Source organism: Solanum pennellii, chromosome 1 (genome assembly GCF_001406875.1).
Source record: "Solanum pennellii chromosome 1, SPENNV200".
In the NCBI taxonomy this organism is placed as follows: domain Eukaryota; kingdom Viridiplantae; phylum Streptophyta; class Magnoliopsida; order Solanales; family Solanaceae; genus Solanum; species Solanum pennellii.
The window spans coordinates 104596252-104617053 of NC_028637.1; the positions used below are offsets into that span (position 1 = coordinate 104596252).

Below are 20802 nucleotides of genomic sequence, written 5' to 3' on the forward strand. Positions count from 1 at the left end.
AATCGTAAATTATATGATTGGCCTTTAAAATTCCAAGTGTTATATATAAAATTTTATCTTTGATACTTACTCTGTCTGAAATTATTAAATATAGGAAATACATATATTACTTCCTCCGTTTCAAAAAAAATGTCCTATTTCTTTTTTAGTTTGTTTCTAAAAGATTAATCCATTTTCTTTTTTGGAAACACTTTAACTTTAATTTTTCGCGTGACATGTTTAACACCACAAGATTAAAGGGCATTTTGGTACATTTGACATAACTTTAATTTAGAACCACTAGATTAAAAAGTCTTCTTTCTTTTTCTTAAACTCTGTTTCAAGTCAAACTATGTCATTCTTTTTTAAACGGAGGGAATATCATATATTATCATTTTGATTCTATTTAAACGGCATGCAACATCCTAAAAGTATAAAAAAAAAAAAAAAACAAATATACTTGCCAAAAACATTAAATCAGAATCAATAAAATGGTTTCAATATTGAGTAACGCAGGAGTGATGGTCACCTCCAATAGACCATCATTTACTTGTTTTTCCTCACTCCATCACTACTCTATATCTGCTCGCGGCGCCATCAACAACATTAGTACTCCTATTTCCACCCCAAGGCGTTCAGGGAATTACAAGCCTACCATGTGGGATTTTCAATTTATTCAATCCCTACACAATCCTTATGAGGTACATGTACATACATTTTATATAAAATATATTCACGTCACATGTTTATTCATTTAATTTGTAAATGTGTTGCATAGGGAGACAGGTATATGAAGCGTTTAAACGAACTAAAGAAAGAAGTGAAGAAGATGATGATGACGGTTGAGGGATCACATGATGAAGAGTTAGAGAAGTTGGAGTTGATTGATAATTTAGAGAGGCTTGGAGTGAGTTACCACTTTAAAGATGAAATTATGCAAATATTGAGGAGCATTAATATTAATATAGCCCCACCAGATTCATTATATACCACAGCTTTGAAATTTAGACTCTTGAGACAACATGGTTTTCATATCTCACAAGGTACAATATTACTACTTGGACTCTTATTTCTTGTTCATTCATGTTTTGCTCTACGTACGCAGTCTGTTTTATTGAGTCGCCCTTCATAAAATTTAAGGAATTTTTTTAAAAAAAATTAGCTACAATATTGTAAGAAATAGAATCTAAATCAACTCTTATATTTTTTTGCTTTTTGTGTTCTAGATATATGGAACGATTTCAAGGATGAGAATGGAAATCTGAAGCAGAGTATTAGTAAAGACACTAAAGGTATGTTAGAATTATATGAAGCATCATTTCTCTCTACAGAAACTGAAAACACGCTGAAAAGTGCAACAAGATTTACGGAGTCACATCTAAAGAATTATGTTGACAATCATTCATGTAGAAATCAAGACGATGATATAACAGTGGAATTAGTGGTCCATGCTTTGGAACTTCCAAGACATTGGATGATGCCAAGATTAGAGACAGAGTGGTATATTAGAATTTATGGGAGAATGCCAAATGCTAATCCTCTTTTGTTAGAGCTTGCTAAGTTGGACTTCAACATTGTCCAAGCAACACACCAACAAGATTTGAAAATTCTGTCAAGGTGACGTATCGTTTGATTATATCTTTTAGATGATCTGATAGTATTATAGTTTTCAAGTATAAAAAGTTAAATTTGAAGAAATTAATGGCAATTGCTTGATTCTGTCATTAACAATGCAAAGCATATATATGTTTACATACAGCCTAATTCCCTAGAATCAAGGAAACAACAACCAATTACATCAATTATGCCTAATTACAAGATATTTACCCAAAGATTATATTCCAATCAAATATTCCCAATATTCCCAAAAGATATGTACCAAATATGTGCATATTCCCGTAATACCCCCCCTCAAGTTGGAGCATGAGGATCATGGATGCCCAACTTGGAGAGTAAATTATCAAACTGCATTTTACCAAGAGCCTTAGTAAAAATGTCTGCCAATTGAGAAGATGTAGGAACATGAGATGGAGAAATTAAGCCCTCATTGATTGCATCCCGAACAAAATGACAGTCAACTTCTATGTGCTTCGTTCGTTCATGAAAAACAGGATTCTTCGCAATATGTAAAGCGGATTGACTGTCACAGAACAACTTAATTGCCTTTGGATGATGTACTCCCAAACTCAACAATAAACCTTTCAACCATTTTAACTCACAAGTGATGGCCGCCATAGACCTATATTCTGCCTCAGCCGAGGACCTAGAAACAGTATGCTGTTTCTTTGTCTTCCAAGATACAGGAGATTTACCAAGAAACACGAGCCAACCTGTAAGAGAACGACGAGTAAGTGGACATGCTGCCCAATCTGAATCACACCACCCCTGCAGAGTTAAATCACAATCTGCACTCAAAAGAATGCCTTGACCCGGTGTCCCTTTCAAATATCGAACGACCCTCAAGGCCGCTTCCCAATGCTCAGTTCTGGGTTCCTGCATGAACTGAGACAAGATATGAACAGAATAAGCCAAATCTGGACGAGTAACTGCAAGATATATCAATCGACCAACAAGCCTGCGATACGATTCTGGATCTTCAAGTAAATCACCACTGGCTAAGCCAAGCTTATGATTTTGCTCTATAGGAAATCCGCTTGGCTTAGCTCCTAACAATCCTGCTTCAGAAATAATATCCAGAGTATATTTTCTTTGGCACAAGAACAGACCTGCAGAACTTCTAGCAACCTCTATTCCCAGAAAATATTTCAAAGGACCCAAGTCCTTCATTTTGAAACAATCACTAAGATAAGACTTGAAAGTACACAAAGCAGCGGAATCATTCCCAGAGATCACAATATCATCAACATAGACTAAGACATTAATCTGTATACCTGTCTTAGTGTATGTAAATAAAGAATAATCTGAATAAGATTGAAGAAAGCCATACTCTTTCAAAGCTGTGACTAACTTTGCAAACCAACATCTGGGAGCCTGCTTCAAGCCATACAAAGACTTTCTTAATCTGCAAACCATATTAGGATCGGAACACTCAAATCCGGGAGGCAACTTCATGTAGACTTCTTCATCAAGATCACCGTGCAAGAAGGCATTGTGAACATCCATTTGGTGAAGTTCCCAATTCTTAGATGCTGCTATTGCCAAAAAAATACGAACAGTAGTCATTTTAGCAACTGGAGCAAATGTCTCAGTATAATCAATACCTGCCTGCTGATGATTTCCAAGTACAACCAATCGAGATTTCAGTCTTTCAATCTCACCGTTGGACAAGAACTTTGTCCTGTAAACCCACTGACTGCCAAGTGCTTTCTTACCAGGTGGAAGCAGCTCCAAGGTCCAAGTGCCATTGTTTTCAAGTGCTCGTATTTCTTCTTTCATTGACTGTCTCCAACCCTCATATCTCATTGCCTCCTTAAATGATTTAGGATCATTGTTACTAACTACAGCTGCAACAAACTTACGGTAATTTACAGAAAAATTATCACAATGTATATAATGTGCAAGAGGATACGGAGTACCTGAAGGATGATCAGAAACTGAAGCCGGGAGGGATGGACTACTAGCAAAAACAGTGTGAGTGACATGGTCACGAAGCTTAACCGAGGGATACTTAGTACGGAAACCACGACCCATATTTTCAGTGGACTGTTGTAGGTCTTCAAGCTGCTGTTCATTGCTGCCAGCATCAGGCTGCGTGACAGTTTGCGTGGGCTGGGGCTGCTGGGCAGACGCTGCGGGTTGGTTCCTATGGTTCCCATGGTTACGACTCGTTCCTTCCCCCCTTTGATCACAACTATGCATTTCCACACCACAATCTTCATCACAGACACCCAAGTCCGCAAAATCTTCATGAATTTCACCCACACAATCCGCATTGGACTCAATATTAACATCATCGGGAGAACTAAACGGGAACACATCTTCAATAAATTTGACATCTCTAGAAACAAAAAATTCTTTTGCATCCAAATCATACACTCTCCAACCTTTTTGCCCGAATGGATACCCCACAAACACACATTTCCTACTTTTACTAGCAAACTTGTCCCCTTTTGTTTTCTGATTATGAGCAAAGCAAAGACATCCAAAGGTGCGGATAACATCAAAATTGGGTAATTTATTGAACAGAATTTCAAAGGGTGTTTTATTTTGCAGGATAGGAGTTGGAGTGCGGTTTATTAAATGGGCTGCTGCAAGGACACACTCTCCCCAAAAATAAATAGGCAAGTTGGCTTGAAAACGCAACGCTCTCCCCACACTCAAAATGTGTTTATGTTTCCTTTCTACCCTCCCATTTTGTTGAGGTGTACCCACACAAGAGGATTGGAAAATAACACCAGTATCTCGGAAAAAATTGAATAAGCATTTAAATTCAGTACCATTATCACTTTGTACAATTTTAATACTTTGACCAAATTGTCTATCAACCATAGCGACAAAAGTCATAAACATAGAAAAAACTTCCGTTTTATTAACCATCAAATAAATCCATACAGCCCTTGAAAAATCATCAACAATAGTCAAAAAATAACGAGCACCACACGAGGACTCATGTCTATAAGGACCCCACAAATCACAATGAACTTTCTCAAATATTCTAGAACAATTATTATTACTCAAAGGAAATCTGTCTCTGTGATGCTTAGCACGAAAACATACTTCGCATCCTTTATTCAAACTAGTCTTAGACCGACTAACAGGAGGAAGTAACTTAACTACTTTCTCAGAAGGATGTCCCATTCGCCTATGCCACAATTCCACATCAGATGTAGCTTCAACTGCAGACACCACCTCTGGTTTGCTGAAGTAGTATAGTCCATCCCGCCTAACTCCCGTTCCAATCAGAGCCTTCATTTGGTCCTGTATCAAACACATATCAGAATTAAATGTGACAATTGATTGCAAATTATCATTAAGTTGCGAAACCGAAAGTAAATTACAGCTTAAGTTAGGAACATAAAGAACATGATTTAGAGTGATCGTATCTGACAAATAAACTGATCCCTCCATTGATGCAATAACAGTGTCCCCATTTGGTAAACCAACAGGACAATGTAATTGTTTAATGTCAAACAACCAAGATTTTTCTCCAGTTACATGATGAGTCGCTCCTGTATCAATGATCCAAGAAGTATTATCAAACTTACCACTCAGGCGATTTTCCGGTATATTAGAATTACCAAAAAATCCCACAATTGCTTTCCATTGTTCATCTGAAAAAACTTGACCATGTGAAGACGAAGGAGTAGTAGACTTGGATGAATTTGATGGCGGAAGAGGTGGAGAGGGGCTGCTGCCGGCTGTGGCATTGGCACGCGCCACCCCACGGCCGTGACTGGTCGTGGTGGGTTTGTTTCCTCGATCTCCCGGAGTATAACCTTCAGGGTACCCATTAAGCTCATAACATCGACTAACATTGTGTCCTCGCTTCTTGCAATGAGTACATACTTGGAGAGCATAACAATCAGCAACAAGATGGCCTGGCTTCTTGCAATGGCTACACACAGGCTTATTCGTGACATGCTTATCATTTGAACCACGACCTTGACCTGTTGTCGCACGAACAGCGAACCCTACAGCAGATGAGGGGTCGTCTTGAACACGAGCAAGGCCACGAACAAGCTCCTCTTGAGACACTTGTTGATAGGCTTTGTTCAATGATGGCAAAGGATCTTGAGCAAGTATATTAGACCTAATCTGCGCATAATACTCCGAATACAAACCAAGCAGAAATTGTTGCAACATATCATCTTCTCGTCGTTTTTCATGTTGCTTGCCCACATTACAAGAACATTTACCACAATTACAATTAATTAAAGGTTGTAAATTTGCAAGGTCATCCCACAAAACCTTTAATTTCCCATAATAAATTGCAACAGACATGGTTTTAGTTTGCTCACATTTATTAATTTGAGATTTCAGTTGATGAATCCGAGGTCCATTCACAACACAAAATCGTTCGTGCAAATCATCCCACAACCGTTTTGCATTATCATAATTGGAAAGCATAGATTTTACCTCGGGATCGATCGTATTCATGAGCCATGATACGAGCATACAATGGACTACGATCCAATCCTCCTTTGTTGCAGGAGATACAGCATCCACGATCGTACCATCAAGAAAACCAAACTTACGACGAGAGGAGAGAGCAACTTTAACAGCATGTGACCAAGAATCAAAATTATCAAGCTTGAGTCTAATAGGTGTTATAAAATCCCCCGGCCTATCATGTGCACCGAGGTAAAAGGGATTGTGAATTTCAATTTTTGAAGGTGGTGGTGGTGGTACACCATCATCACCGGCCATGGCAGATTGGAGAAAAAATTAACCTGCTCTTGATACCATGAAGAAATTAATGGCAATTGCTTGATTCTGTCATTAACAATGCAAAGCATATATATGTTTACATACAGCCTAATTCCCTAGAATCAAGGAAACAACAACCAATTACATCAATTATGCCTAATTACAAGATATTTACCCAAAGATTATATTCCAATCAAATATTCCCAATATTCCCAAAAGATATGTACCAAATATGTGCATATTCCCGTAATAAAATTCCTTGTTATATATATATTGACTCTGTATGTCTTAAAAGTTAAAACATGTATAATACAATTTCTGATGATGTAATGTAAAGGTGGTGGAAGAGCATGAGTTTGGCAGAGAAGTTATCATTTTCAAGAGATAGACTGGTGGAAGACTTTTTCTGGTCAGTGGGATTAGCATTTGAGCCTCAACACAGCTTATGTCGAAGAATGTTGGCGAAAAACATTGCTTTTTTAGTCGTCATAGATGACATTTATGATGTCTATGGCAGTCTTGATGAGTTGGAAATCTTCACTCGTGCTGTTGAAAGGTTTAGTCATATAGTAACTTTTATAAAGTTAACTTAATCGTTTGTGATTTTTAATTTTGATTTCTTATTGTTATACAAATTCAGATGGGATATAAAAGCAATGGAACAGCTTCCAGACTACATGAAACTATGTTACCTTTCACTCTTCAACACTACCAATGAAATGGCCTATCATATTCTCAAACAACAAGGGATTAATGTCCTGCCCTACCTCACAAAACAAGTAAAATTACAATCTTCCCTTCTTTTACTTTCAATCTTTGAGGCACAACCAATAAAATTGGATTTAGAATTTAATTATAATTCATGTAACATTGGTCTCTGCCCCAAACCATTCATAAAATTTGATACAAGTTACTTTTAATTAGTGGACAGATTTATGCAAATCATACTTGCAAGAAGCAAAATGGTACCACAATGGATATAAGCCAAGACTAGAAGAGTACATGGATAATGCATGGATTTCAATTGGAATTCCTTTGGTATTACTCCATGCATTCATCTTTCTCACCAATCCAATAACCAAAGAGGCATTGGAATCCTTGAACAAAAATCCAGACATAATTCGTCGTTGTGCTATGATTAACCGTTTCGTCGATGATTTGGGGACATCATCCGTACGTTTTAATTTCATACCTTAATTCCTCTCATATTAAACTTCTGAGTACTCATCTATTTCATTTTCTTTTTCCGTTTATGTTCTTGTTAAATTAGTATGAACTGAAAAGAGGCGATGTTCCCAAATCGATACAATGTTACATGAATGACACGGGTGTTTCGGAAGAAGAGGCAAGAAAACACATCAATTTATTGATAAAGGAGACGTGGGAAGTGATGAACAAAGACCAAATTAGTAAGCAAGTGCTATTTTCTGAAGAATTCATTAGGATTGTGTTCAATTTTTCAAGAACATCACACTGCATGTACCAGCATGGAGATGGGCATGGAATTCAAAATTCTCACATAAAAAATCGGATTTCCAAATTACTCTTTGAGCCTCTCATTATATAATTAATTCGTAGTGTCTAACTATTCAATAATACCAAAAAAAAAAAAGCAAAAAAAAAACACTCAGCTTTTCATGATCTAATGGGCATTCTTTGTGACTTTTCATCAGATATAAAAAATTATGATAGTGATACTTATTGGACGTTGTCGTGTATTTGTAACCATTTAATTTGGTAAGTGGCTGATCCCAATTTGTCTTATTCAAATTTGTCAATTTTTTCTTTTATTTTTTATGTTCGGTATCCATATTAGAGCCTACTAAATTCGAATTCATGTCACATAATCCTAGAGTAAAGCGTTCTTAACAAATGCAATTTCAATTCCAAGAAAACTTGAACACGATACATCCTATTGGTAAAGTCGATCCAACTTACCTAAATAATCTCTTAATCAATTAGGTAAGTTGGTATCTTAGCCTTTTCTTTTTGGTAAAATTCTGTCCAACTTACCTAAATAATCTCTTAATCAATTAGGTAAGTTGGTATCTTAGCCTTTTCTTTTTGGTAATAGATTGGTTATTTTTTCTTAAAAATTTTGTGAGTTGTAGTCATTTAATTTGACAAGCGGCGAGGACCCAATTTTGCACGTTCTCTAGTGTACGTACGCATGTGCTCTTTTGCTTTTTCAACTTTTAAATTTCCCTTGAATTTAAGATTTATGGATCGTAGAACGTTACCTTCATCTCATATGGACTGCGAATCATAATCATATTTCCTTAAAGTCTTTAGTGATATTAGTTCTAATGACACTTAATTAATATCGATAATGACTTTGGTATTCTTTATTAATATCCATATTTATTATCGCTAAAAGTTATTTTTATTGTATTATTAAAGATATCGAAATGAGTTAAAAATGTCATAAAACCATGTTAAAATGTACAACAATGCCATCAATCAATAGTTTGATACGAAAATATCCTTACCATCAGAAATATTATTTAACTGTCCGATAATACCCTTGATTATAACTCATCCCTTCCGTATAGATGAATATGTATCTATAATTAAGGGATGTCAATAGAATGAGGCAGGTGACAGGGTGGGGGTGCATGGTGTGTTGGAATCAATACTCATGTTTTTCAAAATTAACGTGGGGCTGGGTGGATTTCACTCTGCAAATTATGTACATACTTTAAGTTTAATATTTGCAACACATTATGGTTGGCAATCTTGATCACCTCAACAACATCACTACTAGTGTGCTTCTCTATGAATCCTGTTACTATCCGATATGACGAGATGGTGGTTATATGGAGATATAGATATAAATGATATTATAAAATCAGATTTGGGATTGTGGCGTATTTATAATTTTGAATAATATTTTATTTTATATGACACTTTCTCTTTTATAGTCAGTCATTAAAAAAATCACCATACTATAATTAGAACCAACTTTATCTTTAATGAAATGAATCTCGATCGCACAAATATCTAAGATTATTTTAGATCATAAATTTCAAACAAAATTAATTTTTTCTTTTAAATGTTGCGTCAAGTCAAAAAGTGTCGCATAATATGAGACAGAGAAGCATTGATTTTAAAAAGTAAAACGACTAACAAGAATGGAACTATATAAATCGGATAGTGCAAATCTATCAAAAGGATATAAAAATGACTCTTTGTGAACTGAAGTTGATCGTCTGTTCAATTATTTTTATAGTCATGTGAAACATAAGTACTATTGATGTATATCATGGTGGAATCAGGATTTTTATTTAAGGCTTTAAAATATGAAAAAGTAAATATATGAATAAGTCGAATAGGATTTAATATCTACATAAAAATTAGTGTTAACGTTATACGGTGTAATTTTTCATTTTAAAAAAAATCGGATTAGTTCCTGGATTATTGTTTTCTGCTATCTTCCTTTAGATTACTGTTTTGTTTTGTGCTATTTTCTTTCTAATAGTGGGCTAATCAAACTTTAATATATCATATATGCATACTAAACCATCATGACTTAGATAAAATCTACAAAATCATATAAGTTATTGCATGAAAAGTACACGTTAGAGCAAAGGATCTAATCAAGATTATGAGTTAATACATTTTGAATTATAAAAAATATAGTACGTTGGATTCTTGAACAATTACTTATACATTCTTAATATAGAAATTAGTTTCTAGGCCTAACTTACACCTCAAAAGCTAACTTAAAGGGAGGAGGATTGCACAATACTTATAAAGAGTCCACTCATCTCATTAACCACCGACGTAGACTTTTGTCATTTTTTAACACCCCACCTCAAGCACAGTGCTTAGCATCGGGTGAGACAAACCTGCTCTGATATCATGTGAAATTAGGTCTTAGGCCTAACTTAAATCCCAAAAGCTAGCTTTTCGGATGTGAGTTAAGCCTAACATATTTCACATAAAGCTACTTCCGTCAAACTCGTCAGCAAAGCTCTTTAATTCCACCTTAGCACTTATGTGTAATAAACTACTAATTCTAATAGGCTATATATAGCAAAATGCTAAGCTCATGTATATACTTTACACATATGGCTAGTTGACATAAACTGGAAATGACAATGGAACACAATCATGATTATCTCTGCATCAATGTTTATTAGCAAACCAAATTTAATTTCGAAATTTGAGGTTTCAAAATCCTGCATATCTAATTCCCCAATTAGACGATCTGGAAATTATCAACCTTCTATACTGGACTATAATCATATTCAATCAATGAAGAATCATTATTCTGTAATTAGCAACTTATTCAACAAAACTTTGTATTATATATTTTACATCTTTTAATTTATTTTTTACCCTAATCTATTTATGTAGTACGAGAAATTCATTAGACGCCGCGATGAGCTGAAGATGGAAGTTAAGATTATGCTTAGTGATCGTAACATGAAGCAATTGGAGATTATTGATAATTTGCAAAGGCTTGGATTATCTTATCACTTTGAAGATGAAATTTCCAGTATTCTGAATAATTTAAGTGATAAAGATAGCAAAAGAGATCAATTGTATGCTAAAGCTCTCGAATTTAGGCTCTTGAGACAACATGGATTTTACATTTCACAAGGTTCTATTTTATTAAATATTTTGTTCTTATATCCATTTAGCATCCAAAACTTTTTAGCCTGACTAATTCAAATTTACATTCCGTTTTTTTAGATTATAATTTGCACCATATGCATTTATCTTTTTTAGATTATAATTTGCACCATATGCATTTATCTTTTTGGCTGACCGCTCATTAAATTATGCCCCTTGTTGGAATTCTATCCTTCTGAATTCTTCTAAGGAACATGTACAGACAATGCATTTCTGTTTGTTTGAAACTTATAATCAATTCGAACAATACTTTGTATTATTTATAAACTTCAAACAGTACAATGATTACAAAGCTCTGTAACCTAAGGAATTATAAACTCTAATTCCTAACTAAGAAATTATAAACTCTAATTCCTAGCTACCTAAGACAAAAAACCCCAGGTTTAAGTCTTCTACCGTCCGTCAAGTTTCTCAAACTTGTTAGACGAATCCTACACACACTCGATTGTAATCAAAACTCTTAATTACAATCTTACAACGTTTTCCTCACAAATTGGCAACGCTCCCAAGTAACTCTCGAAACTTTCTCAAATCTCTTGATCGTGTTTTGATCTTCTCTCTATGTTTAGTGCGCAATCTTCATAAGCAAAACTATCGCCCTATTTATAGATCACATCTCCTCAACTCCTTCTTGACTTTGTCATGTCTTCAAATCCTTGTTTAACTCGAAATCCTCCTTCCCGTAGAATTCCTCGTTGCATAGTAAAAGACCTTTTTACAAAATTTTCTTAAATAAATAAGAAAGCACACTTTTATTATTTAAATAAAAAAACATAATTTCCTTAAATAGATTTCTCCTTCAACTTTGTTATTAATGATACTTGTTTAAATCGTGTATTCATACTACGCAGATTCAAACGCATTTGTTACAATTTTGAGCACAAGTTGACGCGTTTGTTACATGTACATTGTTACAACCTGTTCCACGCTATTTTGCCATCTTTCAAAACAATAAGACTTCTAACACCCCTCATTAGCCTAGGGGCTAGATAACATATTTCAGAGTAGTTGGATAAATTTTTCTTTCCACAGAGGTGCAGACAAATTTAATCGACCTACATAATGGGGGGACATGTTTTTTCAATAGTGGCCTCAAGAAAATCATTTTGTCTAAAATTTTGAGATATTTTTGTATTTCGAATTCGAATCATATGATATAAGTCTTGTTTTGATTGCAGAAATCTTTGATGGTTTCTATGACAATACGGTTGGTTTTAGTAATGAGGATATAAAGGGGATGTTATATTTGTATGAAGCTTCATTTCTTGCAATAGAAGGTGAAAAAGAATTGGAGTTAGCAAGAAATTTGACAGAAAAACACCTAATTAAGAGAATAAAAATAAAAATGATAAGGATCAAAATTTGGTTGAATTAGTGAACCATGCATACCTTGGAGCTTCAAAATTTTAAGGTTTGACAAATCTCAATTTCAGAATATGGTCCAGAAGGAAAATAACAGCTCACCAACAAATAATTGGATCATATATAGTGGATCAAATGTTTTCCCACTATCCAATAGTGTTTTACATCATAGCATAGGAAACCTATCTATTGAACAAGTTTCAACTTGTCAATATCCATAAAATAAAGTTGGAACAATAAATCTTGCTCACAAATTTGATAAGCTAATATAACAATTTCGAAATAGCATTATGTTCCTTCAATATAATGATTGCTCGTTGGACTTCTTCAGATTTTGAATAAGACACTTAAAAGCAAATTTTGTTATTTTGTAACTTGTAAGAAACCGTAAATCAAAATATTTGAAAATAAAAATAATAAAATGACGAGTAAAAAATAAATATAAAGATATATAATCAAATTCTTAAGAAATAAATAAGAAAGCACAAATTCCCAATTAAAGAAAATTATTTCCAAAAAATGTTTCATTCACTATATTTTTTTCCTTATTTGAGTAGTGGGTTAAGATGATCCTCAGTATAGAGGAAAACGATTTTTCTTGAATTATTTGCGCCATATACTTTTATTTAGTTGATCATTCATTAAATTATGCCCCTCATTTGCGTAGTGGGTTAAGATAATCCTCGTTAAAAAGGGAAACAATTTTTCTTGAATTATTTGCTCTATATACTTTTTTTAGTTGATCATTTATTAAATCATGCTCCTCATTAGCAAAAAAAAAATAAAATGAATTATTTAGTTCATACCATATGCTTTTTTCTTTTTAACTGACCATTCATTAAATTCTGCCCCTCATTGCAGTGGGCTACAATATAAAACATTCCAAAATAGTAGGACAAATTTTTCTTTCCGCACACAAATTTAATCCTCTTTAACGGCGGTTTGATTAATGTTTAGAGTTATGCAGATATTAGGCTATGTAGGGTTTAGTTATGCAGGTATTAATTATGCATGTATTAGCTATGCAGAGATTAGTTAATCAGGTATTAGTTATGCATGGTTTAGAGATTACAATACATGAATTATTAATTATTGAATATTAAACTTGTTGTAAATTATTAATATATATTATTTACAAAATAATAATACATACTAATAAAATGTGAAATATATTGAATAATAAATAGTGCTAATATTTGATTAACATATGTATCGTTAAAAAATATACAATCAATTTCTAATATTAAAAAAATATTTATATTTACATAAATCAATCAAAAGGGTAAGTATATAAAAAGAAATGAAAATAATCTATATATAATAAAAAATAGGGCAACACATGTTGATAGGAAACAATAAAGTTTTCAATTAATTTTTTTTTTAAAGAAACAAAAATGATCTAAATATAAAAAAGAAATAAAAATAATATAAGAAAACAATATAGTTTCCAATTAAAAACAATAAAATAAATTAATAGGGTAAATATGTGATTTATCACTTTAATACATGTATAACTCATACCCACATAACTTATTTCACCTTCAACCCTGCATAATTTTATACATAGATTCACTCATAAGTTATATTGGTATTAATTATGTAGAACTATAAAGTGCAACCAAACATGATATAAGTTATGTTGACTTTTCTACCTAAACAAAATTTTCTACCAAACATAGTATAACTTAATAAACTATTTTATAAATGAATAAAATATAAGTTATACCGTAACCAAATGGCCCGGGGATATATATTCCAATTGTAGTCTCAAAAAGAATCTGTTTGTTTAAAATAGAATTTTAATATTAATGAATAAATAAAAGTGACGAGTGAGAGTTTTTAATTTGGTGGGAATGTGCTTCACGTTATCCTTTATATAGAGACATTTCATCATTTGTTTGTATGATTGGCCTTGAAAATTCCAAGTGTCATATAAACTTTTATCATTGATACTTACTCTGTCTGAAATTATTAAATATAGGAAATAGGTATATTATCATTTTGATTCTATTTAAACGGCATGCAACATTCTAAAAGTAATTAAAAAAAATGTACTTTCAAAAAAATCTATATCTGCTCGCGGCGTTCAGGGAATTACAAGCCTACCATGTGGGATTTTCAATTATTCAATCCCTACACAATCTTTACGAGGTACATATACATACATTTTCTATACATTATATTCATGTCACACGTTTATTCATTTAATTTATAAATATGTTGCGTAGGGAGACAAGTCTATGAAGCGTTTAAACAAACTAAAGAAAGAAGTGAAGAAGATGATGATGACGGTTGAAGGATCACATGATGAAGAGTTAGAGAAGTTGGAGTTGATTGATAATTTAGAGAGGCTTGGAGTGAGTTACCACTTTAAAGATGAAATTATGCAAATTATGAGGAGCATTAATATTAATATAGCCCCACCAGATTCATTATATACCACAGCTTTGAAATTTAGACTCTTGAGACAACATGGTTTTCATATCTCACAAGGTACAATATTACTACTTGGACTCTTATTTCTTGTTCATTCATGTTTTGCTCTACGTACGCAGTCTGTTTTATTGAGTCGCCCTTCATTAAATCTAAGGAACTTTTTTAAAAAAAATTAGCTACAATATTGTAAGAAATAGAATCTAAATCAACTCTTATATTTTTTTGCTTTTTGTGTTCTAGATATATTGAACGATTTCAAGGATGAGAATGGAAATCTGAAGCAGAGTATTTGTAAAGACACTAAAGGTATGTTGGAATTATATGAAGCATCATTTCTCTCTACAGAAACTGAAATCACTCTGAAAAATGCCACAATATTCACGGTGTCACATCTAAAGAATTATGTTGATAATCATTCATGTGGAAATCAAGACGAGGATATAATAGTGGAATTAGTGGTCCATGCTTTGGAACTTCCAAGACATTGGATGATGCCAAGATTAGAGACAGAGTGGTATATTAGAATTTATGGGAGAATGTCAAATGCTAATCCTCTTTTGTTAGAACTTGCTAAGTTGGACTTCAACATTGTCCAAGCAACACACCAACAAGATTTGAAAATTCTGTCAAGGTGAGGTATCGTTTGATTATATCTTTTAGATGATCTGATAGTATTATAGTTTTCAAGTATAAAAAGTTAAATTCCTTGTTATATATATATTGACTCTGTACGTCTTAAAAGTTTTATTTCTGATCATGTAATGTAAAGGTGGTGGAAGAGCATGAGTTTGGCAGAGAAGTTGTCATTTTCAAGAGATAGACTGGTGGAAGACTTTTTCTGTTCAGTGGGATTAGTATTTGAGCCTCAACACAGCTTGTGTCGAAAAATGTTGCTTTTATAGTTGTCGTAGATGACATGATGTCTATGGCAGTCTTGATGAGTTGGAAATCTTCACTCGTGCTGTTGAAAGGTTAGTCATATAGTAACTTATCTATAAAGTTATCATCCTTGTTTGTGATTTTGAATTTTGATTTCTTATTGTTATACAAATTCAGATGGGATATAAAAGCAATGGAGCAGCTTCCAGACTACATGAAAATATGTTACCTTTCACTCTTCAACACTATCAATGAAATGGACTATCATATTCTGAAACAACAAGGAATCAATGTCCTGTCCTACCTCACAAAACAAGTAAAGTTACAATCTTCCCTTCTTTTACTTTCAATCTTTGAGGCACAACCAATAAAATTGGATTCAGAATTTAATTATAACACAAAATTGAATTCATCTAACATTGGCCTCTGCCCCAAACCATTCATATAATTTGATACAAGTTACTTTTAATTAGTGGACAGATTTATGCAAATCATACTTGCAAGAAGCAAAATGGTACCACAATGGATATAAGCCAAGACTAGAAGAGTACATGGATAATGCATGGATTTCAATTGGAATTCCTTTGGTATTACTCCATGCATTCATCTTTCTCACCAATCCAATAACCAAAGAGGCATTGGAATCCTTGAACAAAAATCCAGACATAATTCGTCGTTGTGCTATGATTAACCGTTTCGTCGATGATTTGGGGACATCATCCGTACGTTTTAATTTCATACCTTAATTCCTCTCATATTAAACTTCTGAGTACTCATCTATTTCATTTTCTTTTTCCGTTTATGTTCTTGTTAAATTAGTATGAACTGAAAAGAGGCGATGTTCCCAAATCGATACAATGTTACATGAATGACACGGGTGTTTCGGAAGAAGAGGCAAGAAAACACATCAATTTATTGATAAAGGAGACGTGGGAAGTGATGAACAAAGACCAAATTAGTAAGCAAGTGCTATTTTCTGAAGAATTCATTAGGATTGTGTTCAATTTTTCAAGAACATCACACTGCATGTACCAGCATGGAGATGGGCATGGAATTCAAAATTCTCACATAAAAAATCGGATTTCCAAATTACTCTTTGAGCCTCTCATTATATAATTAATTCGTAGTGTCTAACTATTCAATAATACCAAAAAAAAAAAAGCAAAAAAAAAACACTCAGCTTTTCATGATCTAATGGGCATTCTTTGTGACTTTTCATCAGATATAAAAAATTATGATAGTGATACTTATTGGACGTTGTCGTGTATTTGTAACCATTTAATTTGGTAAGTGGCTGATCCCAATTTGTCTTATTCAAATTTGTCAATTTTTTCTTTTATTTTTTATGTTCGGTATCCATATTAGAGCCTACTAAATTCGAATTCATGTCACATAATCCTAGAGTAAAGCGTTCTTAACAAATGCAATTTCAATTCCAAGAAAACTTGAACACGATACATCCTATTGGTAAAGTCGATCCAACTTACCTAAATAATCTCTTAATCAATTAGGTAAGTTGGTATCTTAGCCTTTTCTTTTTGGTAAAATTCTGTCCAACTTACCTAAATAATCTCTTAATCAATTAGGTAAGTTGGTATCTTAGCCTTTTCTTTTTGGTAATAGATTGGTTATTTTTTCTTAAAAATTTTGTGAGTTGTAGTCGTTTAATTTGACAAGCGGCGAGGACCCAATTTTGCACGTTCTCTAGTGTACGTACGCATGTGCTCTTTTGCTTTTTCAACTTTTAAATTTCCCTTGAATTTAAGATTTATGGATCGGAGAACGTTACCTTCATCTCATATGGACTGCGAACCATAATCATATTTCCTTAAAGTCTTTAGTGATATTAATTTTAATGACACTTAATTAATATCGATAATGACTTTGGTATTCTTTATTAATATCCATATTTATTATCGCTAAAAGTTATTTTTATTGTATTATTAAAGATATCAAAATGAGTTAAAAATGTCATAAAACCATGTTAAAATGTACAACAATGCCATCAATCAATAGTTTGATACGAAAATATCCTTACCATCAGAAATATTATTTAACTGTCCGATAATACCCTTGATTATAACTCATCCCTTCCGTATAGATGAATATGTATCTATAATTAAGGGATGTCAATAGAATGAGGCAGGTGACAGGGTGGGGGTGCATGGTGTGTTGGAATCAATACTCATGTTTTTCAAAATTAACGTGGGGCCGGGTGGATTTCACTCTGCAAATTATGTACATACTTTAAGTTTAATATTTGCAACACATTATGGTTGGCAATCTTGATCAGTGCTTCTCTATGAATCCTGTTACTATCCGATGTTCCGCCAATTATAAATCTACTATCTGGGATTTTCAATATGTTCACTCCGTTAACAATAATTACGCGGTATATTTTTTATTTTATTTTATTTCTACCTACATAATATATGAAATGTTTTGTTATCATTCCCATAATAATTGATTAACTTTTGCGTTGCGTATAGGGAGATATGTATATGAAGCGGCTTGATGAAGTGAAGAAGGAAATGAAGAAGAATTTAATGATGATGGTTGATGAATCAATAGTACAAGAATTAGATGTGAAACCACTTTGAAAAATGTCACGGAGGCACATCTAAAGAATTATGTTTACATTAATCATTCATGTGGAGATCAATACAATAATATAATGATGGAATTAGTGGTTCATGCGTTGGAACTTCCAAGGCATTGGATGATGCAAAGATTAGAGACAAGGTGGTACATTAGCATTTATGAGAGAATGCCAAATGCTAATCCTCTTTTGTTAGAGCTTGCTAAATTAGACTTCAACATTGTTCAAGCAACACACCAACAAGATTTGAAAAGTCTATCAAGGTGAGATATTTTTTGAAGTGACAGATTCAGAATAGCCTTAGATTGAATTTAACCCTCCTCAAAACCACCCACTCCTTTCCAATTAGTATTATTTTTATTTTTTATTAAAAATTTGTTACCCCACTCCATCTAACCTCCGCTCCCAAATTATTACTCCCTTCATTTAAAAAAGAATGACTCTATTTCCTTTTTAGTCTGTTTAAAAAAGAATGACCCCAACACTTCCAGCTAAAACATTAGTTTTGATGTAAATTATGTGGTGGAAGAAGACAGGACTAGCAAAAAAGCTTTCATTTTCAAGGGATATACTTGTTGAGAATATGTTTTGGACAGTGGGTGCATTGTTTGAGCCTCAACGTAGCTACTTTCGAAGATTGATAACAAAAGTCATTGTTTTTATTTCAATAATAGATGACATGTATGATGTTTATGGCACACTTGATGACTTGGAACTCTTCACTCTTGCTATTCAAAGGTAATTATAATTCTCTATCGTAAAATAATTACAAAATTTGATTTTCTAGTAATAATTAGTAAAAATTCAGATTGGATACAAAAGCAATGGAGCAACTTCCAGACTATATGAAAGTATGTTATCTTGCACTCATTAATATTATCAATGAAGTTGCGTATGAGGTTCTCAAAAATCATGACATCAACGTTCTACCCTACCTTACAAAATCAGTAAGATTCATTCTCCTTAATAAATAATTTTTTTCCCAAAATACCCCTCATTTTCTCCGAGACGAATTCAATATTTAAATTACTTATGTTATATATATGTTGTTAACTAGTGGGCAGATTTGTGCAAATCATACTTACAAGAAGCAAAATGGTACCACGATGGATACAAGCCAAATCTGGAAGAATATATGGATAATGCAACGATCTCCATTGCAGTACCAATGATATTAGTCCATGTATTGGTGCTTGTCACAAATCAAATTACCAAAGAGGCCTTAGAATCCTTAACCAATTATCCTGACATTATTCGATGGTCTACTACTATTTTTCGTTTAAACGATGATTTGGGTACATCCTCGGTATGCCTTTCTCTTGCATAAAATTAAACTTATACTTTATTTTACCAAGAAAAAAAAACTCAAGTTAGTGTATTTTATTATCAATAAATAAACGTCTAATAAATTTATTTAATTCCATAATTAATTCAGAATGAATTGAAAAGAGGGGACGTTCCCAAATCAATTCAGTGTTACATGAGCGAAAAGAGTGCCTCCGAGGAAGATGCTAGAGAACATATTACATCTTTGATAAAGGAGACATGGGAATTCATGAATAGAACTCAGAGGAAAAATTCTCCATTTTCTGAAACATTTATTGGAATTGTAAAAAATATTACAAGAACATCGCATTTCATGTATCTGCATGCCGATGTTAAAAGTAGCATCTCCAAATTACTTTTTGAGCCTGTCATTATCATTATTTAATATTCCTAATGTTGCATTGGCTTTCAAGTAATTATTATAATATACCTAGAAAATTTGGTCTTATTACACTTGGTTTTGTGTGTTTTCATAAGTCCTAGTATTGCATGGGTTATCAAGTAAAAGTTAAATTTGTAGATGTGCTTCCCGTTTTCCTTATTAGAAGTTTTCACCAAACTTTATATGAGTAGCCTTGAAAATACCAATGTATTATCAACTTTATCTTTATTAGTCTCAAATTATTTGTTCACTTTATTTGTCTCAAATTGTGAATCTAGAAACAAATTAGAATAAGGGAAAAAAGGGTTTGATATACCCCTCAACTTTGTCATTTGGAGCTGATATACCCCTCGTTATAAAAGTGGCTCATATATGCCTTACCGTTATACAAACGGCTCACATATACCCCTGCCGTTACAAAATGGCTCACATATACCCTTCATTTAACGGAAGTTAAAAATTAGTTTAAATTTATATTTGTTACTTCTAATTTTTTTTAAAAAAATTTATTTAGGGGTATATATGATTCTTTTATCAAAGTTCAAGGTATATTTTAATTTTTTTCATACATAAATTATTTTTTGACTTCTTTTATTATAATTATTTGAGTTTCTTATTCTTATTTTGTTTTTTTCTTTCATTCCTTAGTTAAAAGAAAAAAAATTTAAAGTATTTTTTTTGTGTGTGTATTGTAATTTAATTTCGTATTCGAAGAAAAAATTTGGTCATCTACAATAAGTTTTACAAGAATATTAGTGAAACATAAATAATTTTTTTTTCAGAAAGAAAAACATAAATAAATTTGATTATCAAAATAATAATTATAAATTAGTCATTGAAATAAAAAAAAGTCAAAAAAATATGTTTGACGAGG

At 32.7% G+C, this 20802-nt stretch overlaps 1 protein-coding gene and 2 pseudogenes across 1 annotated transcript; all 3 read left to right on the forward strand.

The window, feature by feature from the left end:
• The first annotated feature begins 418 nt into the window (after positions 1-418).
• LOC107008110 ((-)-camphene/tricyclene synthase, chloroplastic-like) lies at positions 419-7913 on the forward strand. The gene is made up of 7 exons (XM_015207024.2): positions 419-680; positions 758-1022; positions 1206-1596; positions 6644-6862; positions 6947-7085; positions 7231-7479; positions 7577-7913. Exons 1-7 carry the CDS (start codon positions 471-473, stop codon positions 7871-7873), a joined length of 1770 nt encoding a protein of 589 aa, XP_015062510.1. The 5' UTR covers positions 419-470; the 3' UTR covers positions 7874-7913.
• A 2788-nt stretch (positions 7914-10701) lies between these two features.
• LOC107025997 lies at positions 10702-16925 on the forward strand (annotated as a pseudogene).
• A 723-nt stretch (positions 16926-17648) lies between these two features.
• Positions 17649-19931, forward strand: LOC107026007 (annotated as a pseudogene).
• The last annotated feature ends 871 nt before the right edge of the window (positions 19932-20802 follow it).